The sequence below is a fragment of the Vigna unguiculata genome, chromosome 5, assembly GCF_037176805.1.
Source record: "Vigna unguiculata cultivar grain cowpea cultivar isolate G323 ecotype 2 chromosome 5, ASM3717680v1, whole genome shotgun sequence".
In the NCBI taxonomy this organism is placed as follows: domain Eukaryota; kingdom Viridiplantae; phylum Streptophyta; class Magnoliopsida; order Fabales; family Fabaceae; genus Vigna; species Vigna unguiculata.
The window spans coordinates 23356156-23383441 of NC_140796.1; the positions used below are offsets into that span (position 1 = coordinate 23356156).

General features: G+C 38.0%; 1 protein-coding gene and 4 non-coding genes across 5 annotated transcripts; all 5 read left to right on the top strand.

Moving 5' to 3' along the window:
• The first annotated feature begins 4569 nt into the window (after positions 1 to 4569).
• LOC146886251 (uncharacterized) lies at positions 4570 to 5822 on the top strand. Its single transcript, XM_085673361.1, has 3 exons — positions 4570 to 4679; positions 4742 to 4999; positions 5189 to 5822. The coding sequence occupies exons 1-3, from the start codon at positions 4570 to 4572 to the stop codon at positions 5820 to 5822; spliced, it is 1002 nt and encodes a 333-aa protein (XP_085529487.1).
• Positions 5823 to 8834: 3012 nt separating this feature from the next.
• Positions 8835 to 8934, top strand: LOC114186374 (small nucleolar RNA snoR1). Its single transcript, XR_003605034.1, has one exon. It is a non-coding gene; the product is annotated as a small nucleolar RNA snoR1 (small nucleolar RNA).
• Positions 8935 to 9271: 337 nt separating this feature from the next.
• Positions 9272 to 9347, top strand: LOC114186371 (small nucleolar RNA R12). Its single transcript, XR_003605031.1, has one exon. It is a non-coding gene; the product is annotated as a small nucleolar RNA R12 (small nucleolar RNA).
• A 114-nt stretch (positions 9348 to 9461) lies between these two features.
• Positions 9462 to 9537, top strand: LOC114186370 (small nucleolar RNA R12). Its single transcript, XR_003605030.1, has one exon. It is a non-coding gene; the product is annotated as a small nucleolar RNA R12 (small nucleolar RNA).
• Positions 9538 to 9679: 142 nt separating this feature from the next.
• Positions 9680 to 9762, top strand: LOC114186420 (small nucleolar RNA SNORD24). The gene has a single exon (XR_003605077.1). It is a non-coding gene; the product is annotated as a small nucleolar RNA SNORD24 (small nucleolar RNA).
• The last annotated feature ends 17524 nt before the right edge of the window (positions 9763 to 27286 follow it).

Here is a 27286-nt window from a genome sequence, read left to right on the forward strand (position 1 = left end):
CTCGCTAAGGCGAAGGGGGTCTCGCCTAAGCGAGACTGCGTAGAAGGCCATTGTTCCTATTGTCGAGGTCTCGCCTAGGCGAAGGGAGCTCGCCTGAGCGAGACCCTTCATCCTGAGCGAAAAGTTGGGCGATAGTGCGTCCTGTTTGATATTTTCCCTATTCTTGGATGCTTGGCATGTATTTAATTGGATTATATAATGACATGAGGTGAATGAATATGCATGAGTGGGAGGGTGTATGAGTTGTGAATGATGAACTTGGATAAATTCTTGGCATGTAATAAACATGAAATGGTTGATTATGAAAGTGGCATGGTAATGATATGAGATAAAATTCCCTATTCATGGATGGAGGATGATGAGTTGGTATGGTTTGACCTGGAATATAAAAAGGGTTGGTTATAAAGGTTGACATGAGATGTATATGCATGATAAATATTACTTGGTTGTTTGAACATGATTGGTATGTGGTTGGTACGTAATTCCTTGAAATCTCTAGGTGAGATTTCAGGGTCGTGCTTCTGTGGTCGGGACGTAATTCCATGATCCCTGATAGTGAGAGTTCATGCTGGTGTCCCATCTATATAATTTGATAAGGATTCAAGGTAAAGTTGCATCCTGACACTCTAAGGAGTCAGTTAGTCAGGAATGGAGGCAAGTTGGAAGGCACTTGCAAGCAATGGAAGGTGAAATAGGTGATAGGATTTCCTAATCTATGCTAGCCTAAGGAAGGTGGCTATAGAGGTAGAGAGAGGAAATCTCTAGAAAGTGGTGACTCTCAAAGGCAATAGAGGGAGGAGTGCTCTCAACTCAAGTTGCATCTATTGCTTAAAATTTCAAAAGTGTCTGCAAATGAGTGAAATTTTGGCTTTTATATGAAGCCATTTACACATGAGAAAGGAGAGCCATTGGATGGAGTGGGCCTTGATCTTGGCCCTTAGATTAAGCTTGGAGAATGAGGCTTGATCTTGGCCATTGGATGATGCTTTGGAAAAGGAGGAAGCATTCCTAACCCTTGGATGCTTTGGATCCATGAGGTGTAGGAAGAAGTATTGACTTCCACTTAGTCCACCTTGGCTCTTTTGATAGCTCATGGCCAAATCTTCTATTGGGCTTAGTCAAGCCCAATTTTATCAATTGAACTACTCATTGTTTGACTTATTATTCTAGAAAGCAAAGCCTAAACAATGGGCCAATATTATTGCTATTTTATTGCTCTTTGAGACACCTCTTCAAATCTTCACATCTTCTTTGGCCCATGTGAAGAGTATGAGAATCCCATGTGGGTTTGGGCCATCTTGAATGAAGCCTAATTGGATCTTTTTGAACATGCTCCTTGTTATTGGGCCTCTTGATGGGCTTGGGCTTGAAGCTGCATGTGGGCCATGTATTGGGCCTGAAGCATGATTTGGGCCTACGCGTTGACCCAAGCTATAAGCCTTATTGGGATCACATCACTACTGCTTTGGGTCTGATTATAGGGCGATGGCCCATGTATTTGTTTGGTCTTTAAATTTTAATTTGGAGTACTGTTAAACTTTGTATTTTGGATAGTTGTTGCATCGTGGAGTGCCTTGAGTATTGTAAGGAGTTATGATTATGCTCTAAGACCGCACTACTATATTATCCCGTGTGACGTTTCCTTTAATTCGGATTATTGATTAAATGGAACGTTACAATACATAAATAATAAATAATTGGCTTAAATGGTCTTTTGATCCTAGTTTAAGATGACTTTTTTCACTTTGGTTCTACTTTTGAAAATGTTTTCAATTTGGTCCTACTTTTCGTAATTTTTTTTCAATCAACTCCATTTCATTAACTCCGTCAAAATCGTTAACAGAACAGTGCCAACGTGGTGATTTTGTGTGACGTGGATATTGTTCAGTGACGTGTCCATTTGCACTGTGTTGACCATTTAATTGAAATTGCGGATTCGTTTTAGGGTTAATATCTCATTAAATTGGGTTTAGGTTTAGGGTTATTTATGTGGAATTGTGGATTTGGGGGTCGAATTAGGGATTTCATCCTCGCTCTTTGAAATTGTGGATTTGGGGGTCGCATTAGGGATTCTGGCATTGTGGATTTCATCGCTCATCTTTGGTCAATCGTTGCGGAGGGAAAAACGATTTCATCGTGAAGGTATGTCCTACTTTAGGTTATTACTGTTTGTCAGAATTGATTGGGTTTAGTGTTAATGATTAGGGTTTTGTTTATGCATTCCATGGAATCTTTAAATTGTTGTTGCTTTTTCGGTGGTGCATTGTTTATTGTTTTCGTTGGTGACCCACCATTTTTAATTGCTTGTGTTGTCGCTATCTGTGGTGGGGTGGGTTTCATGGTTCGTTGTCGGTTTGTCGGTTATAGATGTAGTATTTGTTCCCCCATTTAAACATTGTTTACCATTTGTAGGTTTTTTTGTGTGTTTTTTTTGTGTTTCCAATGTCTGATGAAAGGTTTGAGGTTGTGGTCCACCACCGTGGTGAATTTGCTAAAAATGAGTGGTGTAAGTATGTTGGTGGAGAAACTACTCATTGGTCATGCGATCCTGACCGCTGGAGTTATTTCGAAATATTGGGGTCTCTTAAGGAAATGGGGTATCATAGCATAAAGGGGTTGTGTTATTGTGTATAGATGTTGTTGCACCCTTTGAATGATGACAGGGGTGCACTTAATATGCTTCATATCGCAAGGCATTATGGTGAAGTGCATATGTTTGTTGTGCATGGAGTTGATGAAGCCCAGGTAGATGATAATATAGTGGAACCTGAAGGAGATGCTGGGAGACCTATAGAGAGTGGAGAAAACAGTCATGCTGTTAGTGAATTTGAGGTACTAGGAACTGAGATTGTAGTCTGGTTTACTCCACCTGAAGATGTAAGGTCTGCTCCACTTGAAGATGCTAGGAATAAAGAGATTGAAATTGGATCAGACGAAGGTGAAGTGGTTGACAGTTTAAGGAGGTGTGCTTCTCCTTCTCCTGAGGTTGTAGCTGATGATGTTTAGGGTGAAGGTACTGGGCATTTGGAAGAACAAGTGGGATTTGAGAATGTGGGTATAGGTGAAAAAGAAGTGCGAGTTGAGAATGTGGGTATAGGTGAAGAAGAAGTTGGAGTTGAGAATGTGGGTAATCCAGAAGCTGATAAAGGGCTGGATAATATTCCTGAAAGTGATAAAGGGCTGGATAATGAAAGGGATTGTGATGATGAAAGGGTTGAGGTTGATAGGTGGATTGATTCTAATGCAGACTGTTTAGGAGATAGTGATGGAGAGGACTGGGGTTGTGGTAATGGAGGTACTGAAGGCGTAGTTGATGTAGAAATAGATGTTGATTATGGTCAAGGTTTGGGGTCAGGTGAAGTTGGTCCTAGTTCACAAAACCATGATAGTGAAGACAGTGCAAGTGAATCAAAACATGATGGAATTAAGAGAGATAGAGGACTGTCTGATAATAGTTGGGAGTTAGAAGAGTTGTGTAGCATTGAAGGCAGTGCTAGTGAGGCAGAACATGATGAGATGAGTGGTTATTTTGGTACATTTAAGAAACCAAAGTCTATGGCTGATTACAGATGGGAGGTGGGGACTACCTTTGTGGACAAGGAACATTTTGTTGATGGTGTAAGAACGTATGTTGTTCATGCTGGTAGGAACCTGAAGTTTGACAAAAATGACAAGGAAAGAGTGCGGGTGAGATGTTTAGGGGCTCAAGGGAAGTGTGACTGGTCCCTTTGTTGTGGATTTCTGGTTTCTTGTCAAACATGGCAGCTTAGGAAAGTTCAAAACCGTCATAAGTGCAGCAAAGAATTTAGTATAAATTTGATGAATTCAAAATGGTTGAGTAAAACCTTAGACAACACATTAATAGAAAATCCTAATTTGAAGCTGGTTGATATACGTAATAAAGCTGCAAGGAAATGGAATACAAAGGTGTCAGTTTCAATGGCTCATAGGGTAAAACAACTAGCAACAAAGGTGGTTGAAGGATCTTTTAAATATCAGTATAGAAGGATTTATGATTATGCTCATGAGATAATTAGATCAAATCTCGGATCCACAGTTAAAGTTAAAGTGGAAGATGTTAATGATGAGAAGATTTTCATGCGAATTTACACTTGTCTAAAGGCATGCAAGGACAATTTTGTAAGCTGTCGACCTATCATAGGCCTTGATGGTTGTTTTTTGAAAGGACAATATGGGGGTGAGCTACTAACTGCTGTAGGTCGTGACGCAAATGACCAGATGCTTCCTATAGCCTACGCAGTAGTTGAATTTGAAAACAAAGACACATGGAGCTGGTTTCTGGAGTTGTTGATTGAGGACCTGGGAGGTGCTGATGTATGTAGGTTCTGCACATTTATGTCCGACCAACAAAAGGTAATATGTTTCCATATTTTTTTATGTTCATTGTACTTCTATTTTTGTAATATGAAAACTAACTGACTAGTATATACACAGGGTTTGCTTCCTGCCATACAAGACCTATTGCTTGGCGTTGAGCAAAGGTTTTGTATGCGTCATCTGTACAGCAATTTCAGAAAAAAGTTTGGAAGCAAGCAACTAAAAAGCTTGATGTGGAAGGCTGCAACCAGCACACACCCAAGAGCATGTGAAAGAGAAATGCATAATATTAAAGAAGTGAACGAGGAGGCCTTCAAATACCTAATAGCAATACCACCAAGGTTAGTTATCAATATCACTGATTCTCCAGATTAACAAAAGATTAACAAAGTTGTTTTGGCAGATATTGGTCCAGGTCTAGGTTTACCATGCAAGCCAAATGTGACATGTTGGTAAACAACATGAGTGAAGCCTTCAACAACGTTATTATGGATGCAAGGTCCAAACCAATCATCTCAATGCAGGAAGACATCCGTTTGTATATTATGAAAAGGTGGTCCAAGAATAGATCCAAGGTGCAGAAGTACGAGGGAGATATATGCCGTAAGATACGCGCCAGATTGTCAAAAGAGTCTGAACAAACTAAGTATTGGATACTAAGGTACTTTTCAATTTGGTCCTACTTTAGGTTTAAAAATTTTCACTATGGTCCTAGTTTAGGGTTAAGTACTTTTCAATTTGGTCCTAGTTTAGGTTTAAAATTTTTCACTTTGGTCCTAGTTTAAGGTTAAGTACTTTTCAATTTGGTCCTAGTTTAGGTTTAAAATTTTTCACTTTGATCCTCCTACAGTTGGTCAGGTCAGAAGTTGTTTGAAGTTAGACATGTCTCATTAATTGGAGACAAGTTCACTGTCAACATAGAAAGCCAGGAATGCAGCTGCAGGAAATGGCTCATTAGTGGGATCCCATGCTGCCATGCAATTGCTGCACTGAACTTCCTCAACTTAAAGGCAGAAGATTACAATCCACATTGGTTCAAACGTACAACATATGAAGAGATATACAACTCCATAGTTCTTCTTGCCAATGGTCAACTTTTCTGGGAAACAACTGCCTTTCCTGATGTTCTACCACCACTTAAAAGAAGGCTGCCAGGGAGACCAAAGAAGAAGAGAAGGCTGGAAGCATGGGAACTTAGAAAAGATAACACCCAAATGAGGCCAGATGGTCATAGAAAGAGATGTTCAGTTTGTCGCGCACTTGGGCACAAGAGGAACAATTGTCCAACACTTCCTGTCCATGGCTGTGAAGAACGTCCCACTAAAGCTACAACACCACAACCAACTCAACCCACACAAAGTCAACCACCACCAAGTCAACCACCTACAACACCCACTCCACTTGCAACACCCATTCCACTGCAGCACCAACCCCACCAGTTGCAGCACCAACCCCACCAGTTGCAGCACCACACCCAACAGTAGCAGCCCCAACCCCACCAGCACCAGGACCACCACCCAACACTGCAGTACAACAGCCCAACCAACCAACTTATGGAATTATAAAGATGAGGCCAAAAATGCAAATAAGAAGGCCACCACGTCCGTCATGAGATTACTGATTGTACTTTGGGGGAAGGGAATATTTTGTTATGTATTATGAATGTGATAATTGGAAATCAGGATGTACTTTAACAATTTCTAGATTTTGTTCACTGATATTTTGATGGAAGGCTTAAAAGCCTTAATTAGTAATGCATTATCATTTACACTTTTCAGAATTTTATCTGCCTTCTTCATTTCCACTTTTCAGAATTGTTCGTTCTTCAGTTCATTCAAATTAAAAAAACAATTACAAACAATTTTAAACAGCTGAGAATATGTAATTAAAGATAAAGGAATACCATTCATTCATTCAAGTAATTATTCAAGATAGCCAACGACAATTACAACCCATAAAACCAACTACAATCATTACAATAAGAACACCTATCACAACTAATGACAGTTGCATCTGTTTCTTCTAAACACTCAATGCATTTTCAATATAAGCAATCTTCTGCCTTTGCCTAGCGATAATGGCATCTCGCTCATCAGCACCCTCTTCGTAACACCACTTGAAAAAGTTGCATCCCAACACATCTTCACCACATCTCTACAACACAAAAAAACCATGAAGATGAAAGTGAAAGACTGAAAGTGAAAGAAACACCCAAACCCGAACAGTGGGAAACAAACCTTAAAGTTCGCACAGCCCCAAAATTGTTTACCCAAATTCTTTGTAGTTCTAGCTATGCGCACCACTGCAATGTCTCTGCAATCGCAAATTGGGGGTGACCCTGAAACCCTAGAACCACCATGGCAGGAATTTCAAGTCCGGTGAACCCAGCTATTGCAAGAAGATGAAGATGCCCCACGAGACATTCGTTTTCAGCTGAACCGTTTAATGGAACCCTAAACCACAATGAACATAAACCCTAAAATTCAATTTAAAATCTGGGCTATGACAGTGCAAATGGACATGTCATTGAACAATATCCACGTCACACAAAATCACCACGCTGACACTGTTCCATTAACGATTTAGATGGAGTTAACGAAAAGGAGTTGATTAAAAACAAATTACGAAAGGTAGGACCAAATTGAAAATATTTTCAAAAATAGGACCAAAATGAAAAAAGTCGTCCTAAACTAGGACCAAAAGACCATTTAAGCCTAAATAATTTATAACAAAAAATACGCTAACAAATAATTTATTAATAATTTAATAAATTTATTTTTTCACATTGTCTAATAAAATAAAATATTAAAAAAATAATTAACATAAAATAAATTTATTTCAAATTAAGAGAAGCCGGTGCCAGATATTAGTCAGTGAAACAATTACAGTTGTGATACAAAACATAAATATTTCATACATTATCACTCGATTATACAATAATAATTATATTTATATATTGAATGAAATCCTATCATTATTATTAAATACACAAATATATTACCATAATTCATGTAAAATTTAATTGTTTAATTGATCTATTTTATCAAAACATAAAATCATTTCAATAACTTTGATTGCTATAATTATAATTATACAATCTTAAGAATTAAATGAAACTTAGATGGCAAAAAAAACTGATATACATATGACATATTTTCATGCAGTGATTTTTTATAATTCAGTGAAAAATAAAATATAAATTGTAACATATGTTGACAGACATTTCTGAAAAATAAAATATAAGTTGTAAATTCATATTTTTCAGTCATTGATAAATAAATAAAAATTTGCTTTTACTAGATTTAGGAAATACTGTTACTTTTTTTATAAGATTTAAAATTAATATTCTGAATATCTTGAATGTATTTTTATCTTTTAAAAGTAATAAAACCAGATATATTACCATAATTCATGTAAAATTTAATTGTTTAATTGATCTATTTTATCAAAACATAAAATCATTTCAATAACTTTGATTGCTATAATTATAATTATACAATCTTAAGAATTAAATGAAACTTAGATGGCAAAAAAAACTGATATACATATGACATATTTTCATGCAGTGATTTTTTATAATTCAGTGAAAAATAAAATATAAATTGTAACATATGTTGACAGACATTTCTGAAAAATAAAATATAAGTTGTAAATTCATATTTTTCGGTCATTGATAAATAAATAAAAATTTGCTTTTACTAGATTTAGGAAATAATGTTACTTTTTTTATAAGATTTAAAATTAATATTCTGAATATCTTGAATGTATTTTTATCTTTTTAAAGTAATAAAACCAAATATATTACCATAATTCATGTAAAATTTAATTGTTTAATTGATCTATTTTATCAAAACATAAAATCATTTCAATAACTTTGATTGCTATAATTATAACTATACAATCTTAAGAATTAAATGAAACTTAGATGGCAAAAAAAACTGATATACATATGACATATTTTCATGCAGTGATTTTTTATAATTCAGTGAAAAATAAAATATAAATTGTAACATATGTTGACAGACATTTCTGAAAAATAAAATATAAGTTGTAAATTCATATTTTTCAGTCATTGATAAATAAATAAAAATTTGCTTTTACTAGATTTAGGAAATAATGTTACTTTTTTTATAAGATTTAAAATTAATATTCTGAATATCTTGAATGTATTTTTATCTTTTAAAAGTAATAAAACCATGTACAAATTTATTCAAATCTTATCTTAACTGAATAGTGGACAAGAAACATAACAAAAAAGTTCAAACATGTGATGTTCTCGACCCGGCCCGCAAAAGCCCATACGCCAGCACAACAAGAAAACAAATGGAAACCCTAACAAAAGGCCTATAAATAAGACAATCCCTTCAATTAATCTACAATCCCTTACTGAAGCCTCTCTTCAGAAACACCCTAGTCCCTATTTCGTAATACTTTATCCTTCTCATGCAGATCTTCCCCAAATTTGATTTGTTGTGCTTCTCGTTAATGTTTGGTTGGACGAAGATGAAGAGTGCTTGATTATTCTGACACCTCTTGTATGAGATGGATCTTTGTTAAAGGTTTCGTCTTTGAGCACAGAAAGCAACACTCTGAGTCCAACAAAATTAGGGTTGAGCTCTTATTTGTTATTCAATTATTTCTTTAATTTTAATTCTCTTCAACTAGAGATTCTTGCCTAATATTGCAATTCTTTGCATCTCGATCTGGTATGGCAATGAATCTATCGTTAGGCTATATTAACGTTAGTTTAGCACATATTTTAATATATGTGTTGTCTGTCTTTAGCTCCGAGTATCCTTAATCCTTGATAGGACTTCTCGGTGACAAGATAGATAAATATCTATTTAGAAAATTTGAACAATGTGTTTTATGTTGTTCTTTATAAATTTTTCATTGATTTTTTAGATTTATTTTTTGGGTGTTATATGTGTGATGTTGAATGATGATAAAATCAGACGGATTCCCACTGATTTTGTATGTGATTTAACAACCAGCTACTGCTGACAACATCACATTTGATCGACCTCGCTGTTTTGTTTTTATTTTTTGTATTTTATTAAATTTATGGTGGTAATTGATTATGAACATGAATTTGTAGAAAATTGTTTGTTTTAAATTTGTGATGTTGAATGATGATAAAATCAGACGGATTCCCACTGATTTTATATGTGATTTAACAACCAGCTACTACTGACAACATCACATTTGATCGATTTCGCTGTTTGTTTTTTTGTATTTTATTAGATTTATGGTGTTAATTGATTATGAACATGAATTCATAGGAAATTGTGTGCTTAGTTGCTTATAATTATTTTAGGATGTGTTTTTCTTATTTTATTATAGCCGGTGATGTTAGAAAATATTTGCTACTCTTGATGGGAATCTCCCATTTGATGATTCATATCCACCAAGATCTCTGAGGCTGTTAGATGTCAGATATTCCAGACAGTGTATTTTGTTTTGATATTTGAAATTTGAAATTGATTTTTTTTTATACTTTTGACAATGTGTTACAAGTTTTAACATATAGACTGCTTCTCTATCTGGTCTGTGTGGATTTGTTCTGTTCCCATATGACTCGTTCCCTTGAAGCTAAATATATTGTGTTGCTTTTCTAAATATCAATCCCTGGTTCCTTTTCTTTTGATACTTTGGGAGATTAGTGAAGCAGCTAAATTTCTACTGATTACATTTTGGAACATTTTGATATACTCTCATTATGTGTTGTATTTCTGTTATCTATTACATGTTTGTGTGCTGTGCTGTTTTCTACGCTTGTTTGTCTACAATATTTTGGTTTCCAAGTGATTTTTACAATTTTTTGCTGGTTGAGTATGATTTTATATTTTTTATTTATTTTGAATGTTGATTTATGTAATTAGATGTAGTACTCAATATTCTTAAAATGTTGATTTATGGAATGTTGTGCTTAATCATTCTTCAATGTGGGCTATCATTTCTCTGTACTTGAAATTTGTAAACCTCTCCCTTGTTCAAGTCGAAGCTGTTGTTTCCCGTGAACGAAGAAAAGATGGATATGCACGAGTGTACGGTTAATAATTATCTAATGTAATTTTCGTGATGTAATAATTGCCATATTTTGAAGCAATGATCGAGGAATTTTCTTGTCTTCAGTGTGAAGAAACTTTCAAGTTATTGATATTAGTGTGAATATAAAAACGGATAGAAAAGGAAATAATGCGTGAAGAATCGCTTTCGGTTTTTTATCATATAAACGTAGATTAAAATTAATTATGTTTTAGTATATTTTTTTGAAAATTTTAATTTATTTCTATTTAAGAAATTTAGTATTTTAAAATATATTTTTACTTTTAATTTATTAATCAAATTCTAAAGTTTATCCAAAATTTGGGATATTTCTTCGTGAAATAATATTTATATTTAATTTTAATAGTTAAATATTATTGTAATAAATTATGTATATTATTTTGTAAAGAAGTTATATAAAAATTTCAAATAAAGAATATTTTGTATATTACTTAAAAGAAAATTGCAATGGATTAGAACAATGTTTTTATTGTATAAAAATTCAAAAGTACCTGAGATTTTTTTTGAAAGCCGCTAAACTAATTGTGTATGTCATTAGTTTTTGAACTTTCATATTTAAAGTGCTTATGTAAGACACTCTTTCTTTTTTAAACTTATCTGATCTTCTATATCTTTTTTTATCATATTTAATAATTATAGTCATCTCTCAATGGATTATTAACTAACCTTTTTACATATCAAAAACTCCAAACCTGTAGATGCCATCCTGACCAACTTATGTTCAAGGATCTGTGGGGTATACATCGAGATTTAATTAGTCTATATCTATTCAAATAATAATTAATGTCTTCACTAAGGTTTTTCAATTTATTAGACCCAGAAGATTCATTTGAGTCTCATTTGAGTCTCCCCTAAAGAATGTTAGTGGAAATTTCTCTCTGATGGTACCCAGTTGCTTATTGAGTTAAGAGGTAATTCAGTGAGTCTAGTAAAGTTATTCTTTGACCTCTTCCAAGCATCCAAACATTTCTAATTATATTTTGATTCAAATTGAAACTACCTATGTTGTCTTGAATCACAAAATTGACATTCCCTTGTCGATCGATGTTATTATTGTTCACATGAGGTTTAAGGGATTGCCGAAACATTCTCTATTCGAGCCATTTGCCTACTACCCTTTTGCAAACTCTCAACTATGATTTGATCCAAGTGGTTCAACACAACCGTTATTTGTCTCGGAAGTACATTGACCATCTCATAATTACTATCATCAATATGTTGTCTTATAATATCAAAGAGGTATTTAATAATCCTATTCCTATAGTTTCAAGTTCTGTGCCATATCTTTCCAAACTAACTTGTTTGTTGAAACAAGCATGTTGTATTGGTATCGTGGATTAGGAATTCTTGATTGGCCTACATATTAGATTACTAATCCCATGCAACACATGTTCTACTCGTGTACTTACAATTTGTTCAACGTTTATTGTTATGAGATTACTCAAAGTTTGACTAATCATTGGCCTAGTTACTCCTTTTGCCCCTTTTTGTTTGACTAATGTTGGTAAAAGGAGGACCACAAACCCATAATTAGTGGATGTTGTTGTGTTGTGTATTCTAAGACATTGTTACTTTTCCAATCCTCAATTTTTTACACACTTTAACTCTTATTCTTTCAAAACTAGTCCTTTGTGTGTGATATTTTAAACGGTTGTCCCATTGAGCATGTCAATGTTTTCCTCATGGATTTCGATTTGATGCTTGCACAATGTTTTAGGATGAATCCAATCTACTTGAATTGGCTACTTTTTGTAGGGAGCTAACAAACTTGGTGTTTTAATTTGATTTAAAAGTGTTATGTATTCATTAGATTCTCATGCTATATCGACTATAATCAACAAACCATGCATTTCTTTCTAAAGAAAAAGTTGTCGCTGGACGAATTGGGTTGTTGGACGAGTTGGGGCTATTCGCTGGATGAATGGTAGTGTCAATGGGCGAGTGTGTTTTTCTAGTTTGTGTAGATTTTGTAAAAATTGATTTTTCAATTCGTTAATTGTTGGATTAAACTAAAGGTTTGATAGATGGTCAATAACATGTTATTTAGTTTGAATGAAATGATCTTAGTGGGGAGGTCTGTAGTTGGACATATATGTCACGCATGATTGTTGTTTTCACGATTTTATTGTATTGATTATTTTCTTGTGCTAAATCTTGTTTTTGTATTATATTGAATGTTTGGGCATGATGAATGATGTATGCTTAATATAATAATAATGATTGTATGATGCCAATGTGTTGTGATACATGTGATGATGAGGCCTTGATATGGCTATGTTTATTGGTCATGAATGTGGATAATCATGTGATTGTTGATTGATGTATATGATCATGATGAGACAATGTATACTTTGTATATGAATGTAATGAAAGGTATCTATATGTGATTATACTAGAGGTGCACTTCGTTGAAACTCTCGATAAGAGTTATGAGAAGTTGTGCACTTCGTCGGGGCTCTTGATGTGAGTAATGAGAAGTTGTGCACTTCCTCGAGCTTCTTGATATGAGTAATGAAAAGTTGTGTACTTTGTTAGGGCTCACTATGAGAGTAATGCTAAGTGACATCTTTGGTAAGTTGCGTTCGAGAATAAGTTGGGTGGTTGGTTATGAGAGCATGCCATACCATTGATATTACTTGGTGGTAATATGTTGAGGACTGCATGGTTGGTTGTGAGGACATGTGATAGGTTGTTAATAAGGATGACAATGGGTCAGGTTGGGCATAGATAGTGCCTACTTGTAACCTGACCCGCAACAAAAAAATACACTTGCTACTCGTCCCGATACCCGTACATTATTTCTAGGTTTATAGGACGTGCATTTGAGTGATGGCAAAAGAGACAGTCTAAAGTGCAAAAGGGAAGAGAATCATGCATTAACACTTTTTTGAATTAAAAGAATGCATGTGGAAATAGTTTATTCCCCCTTCATTTAGGATAACTCAATAGCAACAATCTAGGATAGAAAAATTTATTGGCATAGGTGAAGCATTCATCCAAAATCTTGCCAAGTTTAGATAAGAAAACGATTTTAAGAACAACCTTGACTGGCTCTTGAGTAAGCAAAGAGAGAGAGCACAACATAAGAGAGAGAATGAAAGGCTTGAAAAGAAAAGAGAAAAAGAATAACATGAGAAGCTTCGAGTTTTAGAAAAGAAAAGAGAGCAAGAAGAAATAAAGATAAAAGAGAAGAAGAAAAGAGATGAAGAAGAAAAGGCAAAAGAGGAGTATATAAGAAAAGCCAAAGAAGAGAATGAGAGAAAAGAATATGAAGAACGAGAGAAACTAAGACAAGAGCAAGAGTTTGAATGACAATCCAAGGTGGTAGAGTTTAAGAGAAATTCAAAAGCAAAAAGGGAAATCATGATTAAGGAAGTAGTGTTCCATCCTTCTACACTCCCTTCCATGAAGACCCAATTTCCAAAGGGAGTAATCCTATCTTTAAACTCTTCTTCCTTTTCCATTCCATCTTTTGTCTTGTTTCCCTTTCAACCATTTTGTCATCCATCTCATGCCATTATTTTACACTCCTCAACATATTTTGCTAATACACACTTTGACTTTAAAATTAATTTCAAAAATCACTTAAGTCAAAGTGTAAGACTCCTTGTGTGAAGTGGAAATCTCCTACATCACACGACCTCCAATCAAGCTTGTTATTCAAGCTACATCTCCATTACATTGGTGCTTAATTTGAATTGCATTAAGGAAACTAATCTAGTATAAATGATAGCTTCCTATGCACATGTAATGGTTACTCTTGAATTTGCGAAGCATAGTTGTTGAGAACATTCCACTCCTTCTACTCTTCTTTGAGAGCACACTTGGCTATCCTTCTCCTTCATCTCCTCTAGCCACCTTCCATACCATAGCATCAATTCTACTCTTCATCTTCATAAATCTTCCATTTTCGAGGGCAAACCTCATCTACTTCTCCAATTCTGCTGCATCTTAAGCATTCTCCATGGATCCCTTCCACTTCTCCTCCAAGGATGTCCATCAGACATGAACATTTTTGTCATTCCTAGTGGTGGTGATATCTTGGGCAAGTTATATACCCTTACATTATTCTATTAATTGTTTTCTTAAGTAACAAACAACCTTTTTATTTTTGTATTATTTTTTAATTTTTAATTACTCACCCTCGATCTACGTCATGCTTGACGTTGTTGATACATGCTTTTTTGTGCAGGATTTTCTTTCTAAAAATTCCACTGTTTGGACAATAAGCATTGAAATTAGGGGTGGCAATTAGGGCCTGGCCCGCGGGCCCGGCCCGCAGGCCCGCAGAAAAAATGCGGGACGGGCCAGGATATTGAGCCCGCAAGCCCGCGCAGGCTCGGCCTGCATAGGCCCGCGGCCCGCACGGGCTAGCCCGCGGCCCGCGCGGGCCGGCCCGTAAGCCCGCATAAAATTTAAAAAAAAAAAACTTGTACTTGTATATATTAATTACTTCTTTTATGGACTCTTGCATTAACATTTCAAATTCTTGTATAATTGGAAAAGACAAGTATTGTGTAATTTTTAATATGCTAAAATTTAAAGAATCCATTGTGTATGTCATAGTATGAATATGATGAAAATGTTGAATTATCAATTTATCATCTAATTCCCCAAAGTCTTTACTTAATTTTGTGAACTTCTTAAAGTTTCCCAATTTTTAAACATTGAAAGTTTTATTATAAAATAAATAAATAAATAAAAAAATTAAAAAAAAAAAAAAGCGGGCCGACCCGCAGGCCCGCGGACCAATGTATATGCGGGGCGGGGCGGGGCGGGCCGGCCCGCATTGCCACCCCTAATTGAAATGAAAAAGACCTGTAATAATAATTAAATTAAGAACAAGGCTTCCCAAAACGCCAAAATAACTAAAATTCTTTTTTTCGGCCAAAAAAAATAATCATTCCATATTAATAGTTATATAGTTTTTATTATTAGGTAGCATTGAAGAGGGACAATTAAGATTCCTTTTTCTACTAAAACAATTAGTTTTTATTTCAACAAAGTCTATCCATTTTGCATTATTTCGCTTTCCATTCAAAATTATTCCTTCATTAATTTCCATTAATTAACTTGTATGTTCCGTCCGTACTATATTCTCTAATGAACCATCATATTATATAAAAAAATATTACGACATAGAATATGAGTTGGTAATATGAGTTGGTAGTTCCTAACGGTGACTTTGGTTTCGGTCTAAAACTTCAAGAATCCTTTTTGCTCCTCTTCGTAACCAATAATAAAACAACTTATTTTCCATTTAAATCATATAAATATAACTTAATTACACAATTTAAATTTTTAATAACTATATAATATACAATTTTATATAATTAAATTCTAGAAATTTAATTTAAACAATAAAATTATTGATTGATTTATATAATTTAAATAATAATATTATAAATTATATAAAATTATGTCACTTAAGAGTTGTTTATTTAGTGATATTTGCTAACTTTGAGGACTCCAACAACACTAATTTGAAATATTAGATTGAGAGGATGGTATATGACTAGCAGGTAATGATAATTTATTTTTGGGTTAACTATGTTTTTTGTCCCCAAACTATTAAGCGATTTTAGTTTTATTCTCTCTTTCAAAGTTTACTTTAGAGATGTTCCTATCTCTTTGAAATTTATGGAATCGGTCTTTAATATCCAATGACAATAGTTTTTTTTTTTTTTTATGTAGCAAATGAAGTGTCACGTCAAAATTTCGTTTGGAACACGTGGCAAATTATTTAATTTAAAAACCTAATTTGATTTTCTACTTCATTTTCTTCTTCTTTCTCAAGCCAGGCTTCTTCCCCAACTTCGATTTTGCCATTCATCTTCACACCTTTCATCTCCCCCAAATCCCCATCTATGATTTCTCTTCAAACTACAAAAATGTAGTGTTTGAACCAAATTACTTTTCTTTTACTTTTCTTTCCATTATCCACACACACTCTCTCTCTCTCTCTCTCTCTCTCTCTCTCTCTCTCTATATATATATATATATATATATATATATATATATATATATATATATATATATATATTCAATCAATTTCAATCATATCTAACCCTTTAACCTTATCTCTCTAATTTATGCTTCTACCAACATTTAAACCTTTAAACGTGGCAAGTTTAGGTTTTTTCACCGATTTACCACCCATTAAGATGGCCATTCCCTACTTGTATTTCATCACCGTCGAGAAGGCTGTTATGGATGTCGACCTCTTCCTCCTTTCTTCCCCTTCTACCATCTTCCCCCAAGATAACCTTAAGAAGATCGTCGCCTAAAAGGTCGTCAAGTACGTCGAATCCGACATGGTCATCGATTTGGGATTGTCGGAATCCCCACTCTCGACTCCCACCCTGTTGTTGATTTGGCTACCAACGTTGTCGATGTTTCTCTCTCTACATATATACCCAATCAATCTCAATCATCTCTAACACTTCAACCTCATCTCTCTTGTTTTTTCTTCCACTAACGTTAAAACTTCTAGTCGTGGCAAGTTTAGGTTTTTTTCACCTATTTCTTCCACCCATCAAGATAGCCATTCCCTACCCACATTTTATCGCCATCGAAAAGGCTGCCAAGGATGCCGACCTCCTCTTCCCTTCCTCCCCTTCCGCCATCTTCGCCCAAGACAACATTAAGAAGATCGTCGCCTACGAAGCTATCGAGTACGTCGAATCCAACATGATCATCGATTTGGGATTGTCGGAATCCCCATTCTTGACTTCCACCCTGTCATCGATTTGGCCATCAAAGTTGCCGATGATTCTCTCCTTACATATATACCCAATCAATCTCAAACATCTCTAATCCTTAAACCTTATCTCTCTTACTTAAGCTTCTACCAACGTCTAAACATCTATTTGGGCAAGTTTAGGTTTTTTCACCCATTTCCTCACCCCATTAAGATTGCCATTCCCTACTCGCACTTCACTGCCATCAAGAAGCTTTCCATGGACACCAACCTCCTCCTCCCTTCCTCGCCCTCCGTCACCTTCCCCTAAGATAACCTTAAGAAGATCACTGCCTACAATGCTGTAAAGTACGTTAAATCTGGAATGGTCTTCAATTTGGGATTGTCGGAATCCTCACTGTCGACTCCCACGTTGTCGTCAATTTGTCCACCAACGTTGCAGACAAGGGTGACCCTTTCCTCAACCTCGTAAAGGACCACAACGACTCCCTCTATAGGGAGAAGATAATGGAGAGTGCGTGCCAGAAGTTTATTGTTATTGTTGACGAGTTAAAGCTCATGAACTATTGAGAGGTTGCGCAAGCTGTTTGTGGAAGTTGAGTGTGTTTCCAAGATTATAAATTTTGGGGAGAAGGAGGAACCCTTTGGCACAAACAATGGGGATTTGGTAGTGAATGTGAGTTTTGTGTATATGAAGGAGAAGAAAAATGAAGGTTGTCGATGGTGGGGTTTTAGTGTTTTGTTTTGTTTTGCTTTTTTTTTTAGGTAGGAGGAAGATGTGGGTGACAATAGATGGTGATGGAAAGGATGAAGGTAATGGAGAGTGTTGATGGGTTTCAAGAAATGAAGATAACAGTTGGATCAAAACATTTCATATGTGTTGCATAAAAAAATTATGTTTTATTTTTTATTTTCCATGTGTCATTTAAATGGAGTAGTGACATGGCATTCCATTTGCCACACAAGAAAAAACACTAACACTATTAAACATTAAGGACTTATTCCATTAATTTCAAAAGGATAGGAACCTAATTAGAGCAAACATTGAAAGAGGGACTAAAACCAAAATCATTTAATTGTTTTTTTTCCCATAATAAATGTAGTTTTAAAAATATTGTTAGGTTTGTAAAAAGTTAGTTTTGACACTAACTTTTCAATATGACAACCTAAATAATAGTAACATATTAAAGTAGGATACTAAATTATATATAAATTAGATTATTGAATAAAACAATATTATAAAGGGTTATGAAGAGGAAATTTAATTACGAATTGTGAAATAATCATTTCTCTTATTTTAATGGGATTAGTGAACTAAGTTTAGTATTCACTTGATTGAAGATTCTACCATTTCAATAAATGCATCATTGGTTTTATTCCACATCATGATATTTTAAATGAAAGTATGGAAGATCATTGTTTTTTCTATTAGTAGAATATATTTATATATTTATATATTATTAAAAATTTAATGGTAAAGTTTCACAATACAAATTTCACATTGTAGCATATAGATGAAACTATAATTGTTGTAACGTCCCACAGACTGAACAACCTCAATCAATAAAACATCACATACATGAATATTCAAAGAGTACAGGGTTTTGGGTAAGAAGGTATACAATATGTCCATTATACCCAGATTACAAGGAAAGGGCCCCACATGGCCCAACCAGAACAAAATACTAAAAAGAACATAATTAAAATTACTAGGTCTTGATCGGACAAGAAAACATAAATAACATAACCCTCCAGTAATGGGCCCCACAGTGGGCCCAACACCCATCCAATCCATCAAGCTGTAGCATTCCTATTACCATCACCACTGCCAGGGGTTCTCACATCTGCTCACATCAACAAGGTTGATGATCATTGCAAAGGAAGAGACCACACATAACACACAAGTAAGCAAAAGGGTAAGCTAGCGAAAAGTCATCATACAGGCACACAACACACCATTCATATTCAATCATACATAGCAGTCATCCCATGTGAAATACCCATCCATATAAAACCCTAAGATTAAACTATCCGGATACTTAACTGAGGCACCACCACGTGGCAGTGGAATTAGGTCCTAGCAATGAGGCGTCACCACAAGGCCTTCACGGAATTATACCCTTACAGGAGGCACCACCACGTGGCCTTCGTGGAATTATGCCCTAGCCCTGAGGCACCACCACGACCCCCCGTGGAATTACGTCCTTTTGTCGAGGCACCACCAGGGACTCCCCTTAAGAGGATCCATGGAATTACGTCCAACCGATGAGGCGCCAAACAAGAACAAGGTGAGCCGCTCAGGGCATTCATCGATCGTTTCAGTAAGGCAGCCCTTCGCACCCCACACCTCAACCAGGAAATGATCCTCCAATGTATGGCCTTTACCCTCCAACCCGACCCCTTCGCCAACAATGTCTACCTCCACCCACCTACCTCTATGCACGAGCTCAAGTTGCGTGCTGCCAACTATGTTCGAATGGAGGAAATGCAGACCCTCCACACCAGATTCTGCAATGACTATGCAGCCACCACCGCCAACCCCACCCCACCACACCCCCGCCCTGGTCCCAGATCACGCGAGCCCCGCCAACCCCGCTTTACTAGATATGCTCCCCTTAATGTCCCTAGATCCCGCCTCCTTGATGAGGCCTTACAAGTTGACCTTATCCCACCACCGCACAAGACGACCACTCCCCCCAATGCTGATATGACCAAATATTGCCGCTACCACCGCAACCATGGCCACACTACAAAGGACTGCAAAACACTCCAGGATAAAATTGAAGAACTGGTTTGTGTTGGCCACTTTCGCCGCTTCATCCGCAGAGATGATCATTCCTCTCGAACCCGTCACCCTCCTCGATCTGACCACATACGCCCTCCCTACGACTCTCGCTACGACAGACGCCCTACCCAATCCACTAACCAGGACCCCCAACCAGCTCGCACCGATGTTACCCCTACCGACCCTCCCCTACGTGGCACTATCAACACCATCTCTGGCGATTTCGCTAATGGAGGATCCACCTCTTCTGCCAGAAAGAAACACCTCCGCCATATCCAATCATCAACCATATTACTCATTCCCATCACAGACGCCGCATGCCTCCCATCACCTTCATGGACGATGACTTCCACGACCTCGATCACCAACAAGACGGCCCCATGGTCATCATTGTCGAAATCGAAAACTACGCAGTCAAGAAAGTCCTTGTCGACCAGGGCAACTCCGTTGACATCCTCTACTGGGCAACATATCAAAAACTCCAGCTTCCAGACACTGCCATGGTCCCGTATGATGAACCCCTCTATGGCTTTTTTGGAGAACAAGTTTCCACCCGCGACTACATTGACCTTCACACCGTATTTCATGACGGATCCCAAACTAAAACCATTCCCATTCGCTTTCTCATCGTTGACGCACTCACATCCTATAATGTCCTCCTTGGCCGTCCCTCGCTCAACACCCTCTGTGCCGTCGTCTCTACCCCTCACCTGGCCATGAAATTCCCTTCCCCTTCTGGCGAAATTCTCACCGTCCATTGCGACCAACGTCTGGCACGCGAATGCTACATGGCCAGCCTACGCCCACAACTCCCAATCCAGCAAACCAACCACATCGAGCGACCACCTGGCTCTGGGATCACTCTATCGGGCGAAGATCTAGACCCCAGAGTGGGCCGAGATGTTCGTCTCAAACCGGTTGAAGAAACCTCCCCCCTGGAACTTCCAAATGGCCACTCTATCAACGTAGGCACCAGATTAAACTCTGACGAGCGTGCCATCATCACACATGTTCTAGTCGGCAACACAGACCTTTTCGGTTGGTCAACTGCTGACTTACCCGGAGTAGACCCTCTAGTAGCATCCCACAAGTTATCCATCTACAAAGAAGGCCACTATATCTCTCAGAAAAAATGCAAACTCGGTGAGGAACGACGCCTAGCGGCTAAGGCCGAGGCCGATAAGTTATTAAGCGCAAGATTCATTGAAGAAGCTCAATACACCACTTGGCTTTCTAACGTAGTCTTGGTGAAGAAAGCCAACGGCAAGTGGCAGATGTGTGTCGATTACACAGATCTAAACAAAGCCTGTCCTCGAGATGCCTACCCCTTACCCAACATTGACCGACTTGTTGACGGCGCGACAGGAAATAACGTACTCAGTTTCCTGGATGCATATTCCGGTTACAATCAAATCCCCATGGCCGCATCCGACATGAACAAGACCGCCTTCATCACAGACGACGCTAATTATTTTTACAGAGTTATGCCTTTTGGCCTCAAAAACGCCGGAGCAACCTACCAACGATTGATGGACAAAGTTTTCAGTCATTTGATGGGACAATGTGTCGAAGTATACGTCGATAACATGGTTATCAAATCTCTAAGCCATCACCAACACACGTAGGACCTCTCGGCAGTCTTCTCCGCATTACGCCAATACAACCTTCGCCTCAACCCCGACAAGTGTGTATTCGACGTCGACCGCGGCAAATTCCTCGGATTCATGCTAACCCAGCGCGACATAGAGGCCAACCCTGAAAAATGCAAAGCGATTATCGAAATGCGTAGTCCCACCAACATCGAAGAAGTCCAACGCCTCATAGGCCATTTTACAGCCATTTCCCGCTTCCTGCCCAAACTAGCTGAACAAACCCAACCCATAATACAACTCCTCAAAAAATCTGCCAGGTTCACGTGGACTAACGACTGCGAACAAATTTTCCAAAAGATGAAAACCACCCTTACCTCACCACCTATCCTCCACAAGCCGGATACTCATCAACCCCTGTTGGTTTACATCACAGCCACCGATCACACAGTCAGCGCCGCACTTGTTCAAGATGTAGGCGACACACAACATCCTGTTTACTTTGTCAACAAAACGCTGCAAGATCCTGAAACCAGATACCAAATGGTGGAAAAGTTGGCCCTATCCTTGGTACACACAGGTCGCCGCGTGCGCCCATACTTCCAAACCACAACATCACCGTCAAAATCGATTACCCAATCCAGAAGATATTGCAAAATCCAGACCTGGCAGGACGGATGTCGTCCTGGGCCGTTGAGTTGTCCGAATTTAACATTCATTATGAACCCGATGGCCCCATAAAAGCCCAATGCCTCCTAGACTTCGTTAATGACCTCCAACAGACACCCACAAAGGACCAGTCGACACTTCATGTAGATGGTTCTTCAAATCCGAAAGGTGCTGGCGCTGACATTGTTTTAGAAGGCCTTAACGATATCCTCATTGAGAAATCCCTCCACTTCGCCTTCAAAACATCCAACAACCAAGCCAAATACGAAGCCATCCTCGCCGGACTTTCCCTGGCCCGCGAAGTTGGCGTCAAATCTTTAACGTGCAAAACCGACTCCAAGCTTACTGTGGGCCACCTAAATGACGAATTCCAGATCAAGGACCCCACCCTTTTACAATATTACCATCTAGTCCGTGCAGTCATTCAATCCGCTTTTGACCAAGTCCGCATCGAACATATTCCTAGGACCGACAACATCAGAGCCGACATCCTATCCAAATTAGCCAGCACCAAATTAAAAAGCCACCACCGATCCCTATTGCAACAGACACTATCCGCACCTTTCATCACAAATACTTGCTATAACCTAACCCACACCCCAGCTGACAACCTCACTCATCCCCAAGCCCACAACTAGACCACCCCTTATATCCAATATCTCCAAACCGGCAACCCCTCACTAGATGCTGACAAAACTTGGATGGCTAAGGCCGCCAAATATACCATGATAGGTGATGATCTTTACAAACGCGGATATGGCCAACCACTTCTCAAATGCGTCACTACAGAACAAGCCTAGTACATCATAAGGAATTACACGAAGGCGTATGCGGCTACCATTCCGGCGCACGCACCATGACTACCAGAATCCTTCGCACCAGTTTGGAAGGATATTATATGCCGATATGGTGTCCCACATACCATCATCACAGACAATGGATGACAGTTTAGATATAAAGAACTCGCTAAATTCTACACCGGTCTAGGCATCAAACACATAACCAGTTCTGTTGAACACCCACATACCAATGAACAGGTCGAGGCGGCAAACAAGGTTATCCCAGTGGAGCTACACAAGTGGTTGGACAGCGCCAAAGGCCGATGGGCAGAAGAACTAGTAGAAGTGTTGTGGGCCTACAGGTGTACCCCTCAATCAGCAACGAATGAGTCTCCGTTCAGCCTAATATATGGTGCAGACGCCATGATACCCGTTGAAATTGGTGAACCATCCCTATGCCGAGAACTATACGACCCAACCCAGAATCATCAAAACATGGCCACCCAACTTGACCTCCTACCCGAGCTAAGAGAAAAAGCTCAAATACGCAACTTAGCTGCCAAACAAAAGAGCCGCCAGGAAATATAACGCCAACCTATGCCCAAGATCATTCGCAAAAGAAGACTTAGAGTTTGGAGAATAGCCAACAGTGTAAGAAAGAAGGATGTCAAGTTCTCCGCCAATTGGGACAACCCATACCGAATACGTGAAGACGCTGGGGGAGGAGCATATCGGCTGGAGCAGTTATCTGGGGAAGAAATACCCAATACATGGAATGTGTCCCATCTCAAGTTCTACTTTAGTTAAAAACATGTATTACATCGCACCAAACACTTGTAACCCTGGGTGTACTCTTTTTCCTCACCTGGTCTTTTTTCCCTAAGGAGGGTTTTAGTTGGGGAGGTTTTAATGAGGCACCCCAGATTCAATGAATAATACAAAGGGTTCCCAACTTTATGACCATTCTTTACTTCACTTCTCATATTCGTTTAAGTTCCCCACCCTTACCACAAGTAAGCGGCCTGGGTCGAACACCCTTAACTTGTTGGTTAATTCGTTTAAGTTCCCCACCCTTAAAACAAGTAAGCGGCCTGGGTCGAACACCCTTAACTTGTTGGTTAATTCGTTTAAGTTCCCCACCCTTACCACAAGTAAGCGGCCTGGGTCAAACACCCTTAACTTGTTGGTTAATTCGTTTAAGTTCCCCACCCTTACCACAAGTAAGCGACCTGGGTTGAACACCCTTAATTTGTTGGTTAATTCGTTTAAGTTCCCCACCCTTACCACAAGTAAGCGGCCTAGGTCGAACACCCTTAACTTGGTTAATTCGTTTAAGTTCCCCACCCTTACCACAAGTAAGCGGCCTGGGTCGAACACCCTTAACTTGTTGGTTAATTTGTTTAAGTTCCCCACCCTTACCACAAGTAAGCGGCCTGGGTCGAACATCCTTAACTTGTTGGTTAATTCGTTTAAGTTCCCCACCCTTACCACAAGTAAGCGGTCTGGGTCGAACACCCTTAATTTGTTGGTTAATTCGTTTAAGTTCCCCACCCTTACCACAAGTAAGCGGCCTGGGTCGAACACCCTTAACTTGTTGGTTAATTCGTTTAAGTTCCCCACCCTTACCACAAGTAAGCGGCCTGGGTCGAACACCCTTAACAAATAACTGAATTCGCCAAACTTAAATACTATTCACATCCGACAAACAATATAGCATACTTAAAGCATTAATCATATTAAAATAAAAGCAAAGAAATGTACGGAGTGCCACACACATGATGTACCAATTATTACAGATATAAGCTCAATAACGATTTCAAATAATAAAAAATAAAAGTCCTATTCCGCCTTGTCATCGCCACCTTCCACGGCAATTGCCGCTTCCTTCTCCTCCTCGGCCGCTTCCTTCTCCACCTCCTTCTCCTGGCTACTCTCAGCCTCGTTAACGAGCTGCCCATCAACAACATATTTATTTACATCAAACTTAGAGTCAGCAGCATCAACATCCTTATAAAAGAAGGCCGCCTGTCGCAACCCCTTCTGGAACCCATTAATATGCTCTTGGATAATACAACCCTTCAAATCATCAAGTTCAACCTCAACACCCTCATATTTTTCCTTCAAGTCGTCATAGTCAGCCTTCAGGTCCGCTATCCTCTTATTAAGTTTTCCCTCCGAATCAAAGCAACGAACTTTCCAGGTTCCCAACCTTTTCCTCTCCTCCTCCCAACTCCCCCTTTCCTTCTTCCAAGCGACCCTCTCCTCCTCAAACTTATAAACTTTTCCTTGCAATTCGTCCACCTTTTCCCTACCTCCCTCCTTAACTTCTCGTCGGTACAAAGACCCAACCTGGCGACTCAGTATCAATGCCTTGCTTCCAAATTCAACCATGGTCCTTATGAGATGATTCGCCTCCATACCGTCGATAGAATTGATGATTGTCTCTGGAAGATTAATAGCAATATCTTTCCTAACAGACATTTTTGGCAACTCAATCAAATCGGACTCTGGCCCTTTCGTCCCATTGGCTGACCCCGCCCCAAGCAATGCCACCCTGACCTTCTTTACATCTTTACCCTTGCCGAGTCGAGCTAAAAACTCAGCCTTTCTCTTAGTACCGTCGTGCACGTGCACCTCAACTAGCGACTCCTGCAAGTTGGGAACATTAGTGTTCCTGGCTGTTTTAGCCTTGGCAGCCATCTCCTTCCTCAACGCTTGGAAAAGTGCCGGGTGTTGACATGAGAAGCCAAGGTGGTTTGCTTCTTGAAGATTTGATGGAGATTGAATGAAGCTCTTTTGAACTATCTTGAAGCCATAACCATTGGAATGAAGCCTACATTGATGAAGGAAAGCAGATTTGATGATATCCATGGTGATCAAGGTTGGAATGTGTGCTCTCCATGTAGTTACATCATTAAGAAAGTGTATTTGTTGTTTGTAATTCATGTTGTAGACCTTAAAGCATTAATTAGATGTAGTTTGGTCTTTAGTGTGTTTTTAATTTGTTGAATGGCTTTTTAACAGGTTAAAAGGTTGGCTGGAGTAGTCTTAAACTGCAACAAATTCATTCAGTTGATTTAGTTTTTAATCAACTGATTTCACTTAAGTCAAGTGAAATCAACCGATTGATTTGAAAATCAACCTGTTGAATTTCGTAACAGTTTGACTATAAAAGCTGTGATTTTCGAAAGAGAGGTCTGTTGATCATTTTAGAGCACGATTTTGTTATGGAAACTTGTGGAAACTCTCTCCTTCGTGATCATAGGTGTTGAAGGTGTTGAAGATTGATCTTGGATCAATTCTTGAAGCTTTTGTCTTGGTTTGGAGCTTGGAGAAAGTGGTTTGTAGTAGGCAAGGCTGTGCTACCACTAAGGTTTGATATTTCTCAAGCTTTGTGTGTGTGCCTGGTGGTTTTCCAGGTCTGCAAGAGGGTTCTTGCTGTGCTGGTGTGATTCTTGTGTGATTCAAGAGTCTTTTGTGGTGTTTTTGCATATTTTAGAAGTGTAAGGGTGGATACTTTGTAAAAATTTTGAAATAGTGCAAAGTCAAGCTAAGGTTGCCTTGACAAACTAGATGTAGCTCAGGTTTGAGTGAACCAGTATAAAAATTCGTGGTGTCCTCTCTTCTCTAACCTTTCTCTCTGGCATTTTCATTTTAAAGTTTCAAGAACATGTGCTTTAATCATCTTTTTCATGTTCTTGCATGTTTTCATAGCATCCGAAGCATTGAGCATGTTTGTATAATCATTTGGAACTGATCTTGATCATTCTTGAGCATTGTTTGTGGTTTAAAATTTAAATTCGCATTTCTACATTTTTCCCAGTATTTGAGTCGACTGTTTTTCAGTTTCAATCGATTGATTATACCAGAACAGAATCTGTTTAGTAAAATCAATCTGTTAACTCTGTTTTTGATCGATTGAAAGTGTATAGTTCAGTACTGTTTTCATCCTAACTTGGTGATCTATTTGATTCAATTAAAGGTGGCTTTTAGCTTGCAAAGATAGCCTAAAATTTTAACTAGCCAATTCAACCCCCCTCTCTTGGCTTTTCAACCATTTCAAAACTAACAATTGGCATCTAGAGTAAGGTATTTGAAATTTGATCAAGTAAGGTCCTAAATCTGTTTTGAACTACTTGAAATGGCTGAAAACAAGTTACCTTTTGGTGAAGGTGCCTCAATTCATAGACCCCCTATGTTTAGTGGCATTAATTACCAATTTTGGAAAATCAGGATGAAAATCTTTATTGAGTCAATAGATCAAGGGATATGGGATGCAATCATAAATGTACCATATACTCATAAGCATATTGTTGATGATGTGCAGGTTAATAAGCCATGGACTCAATGGAATGAT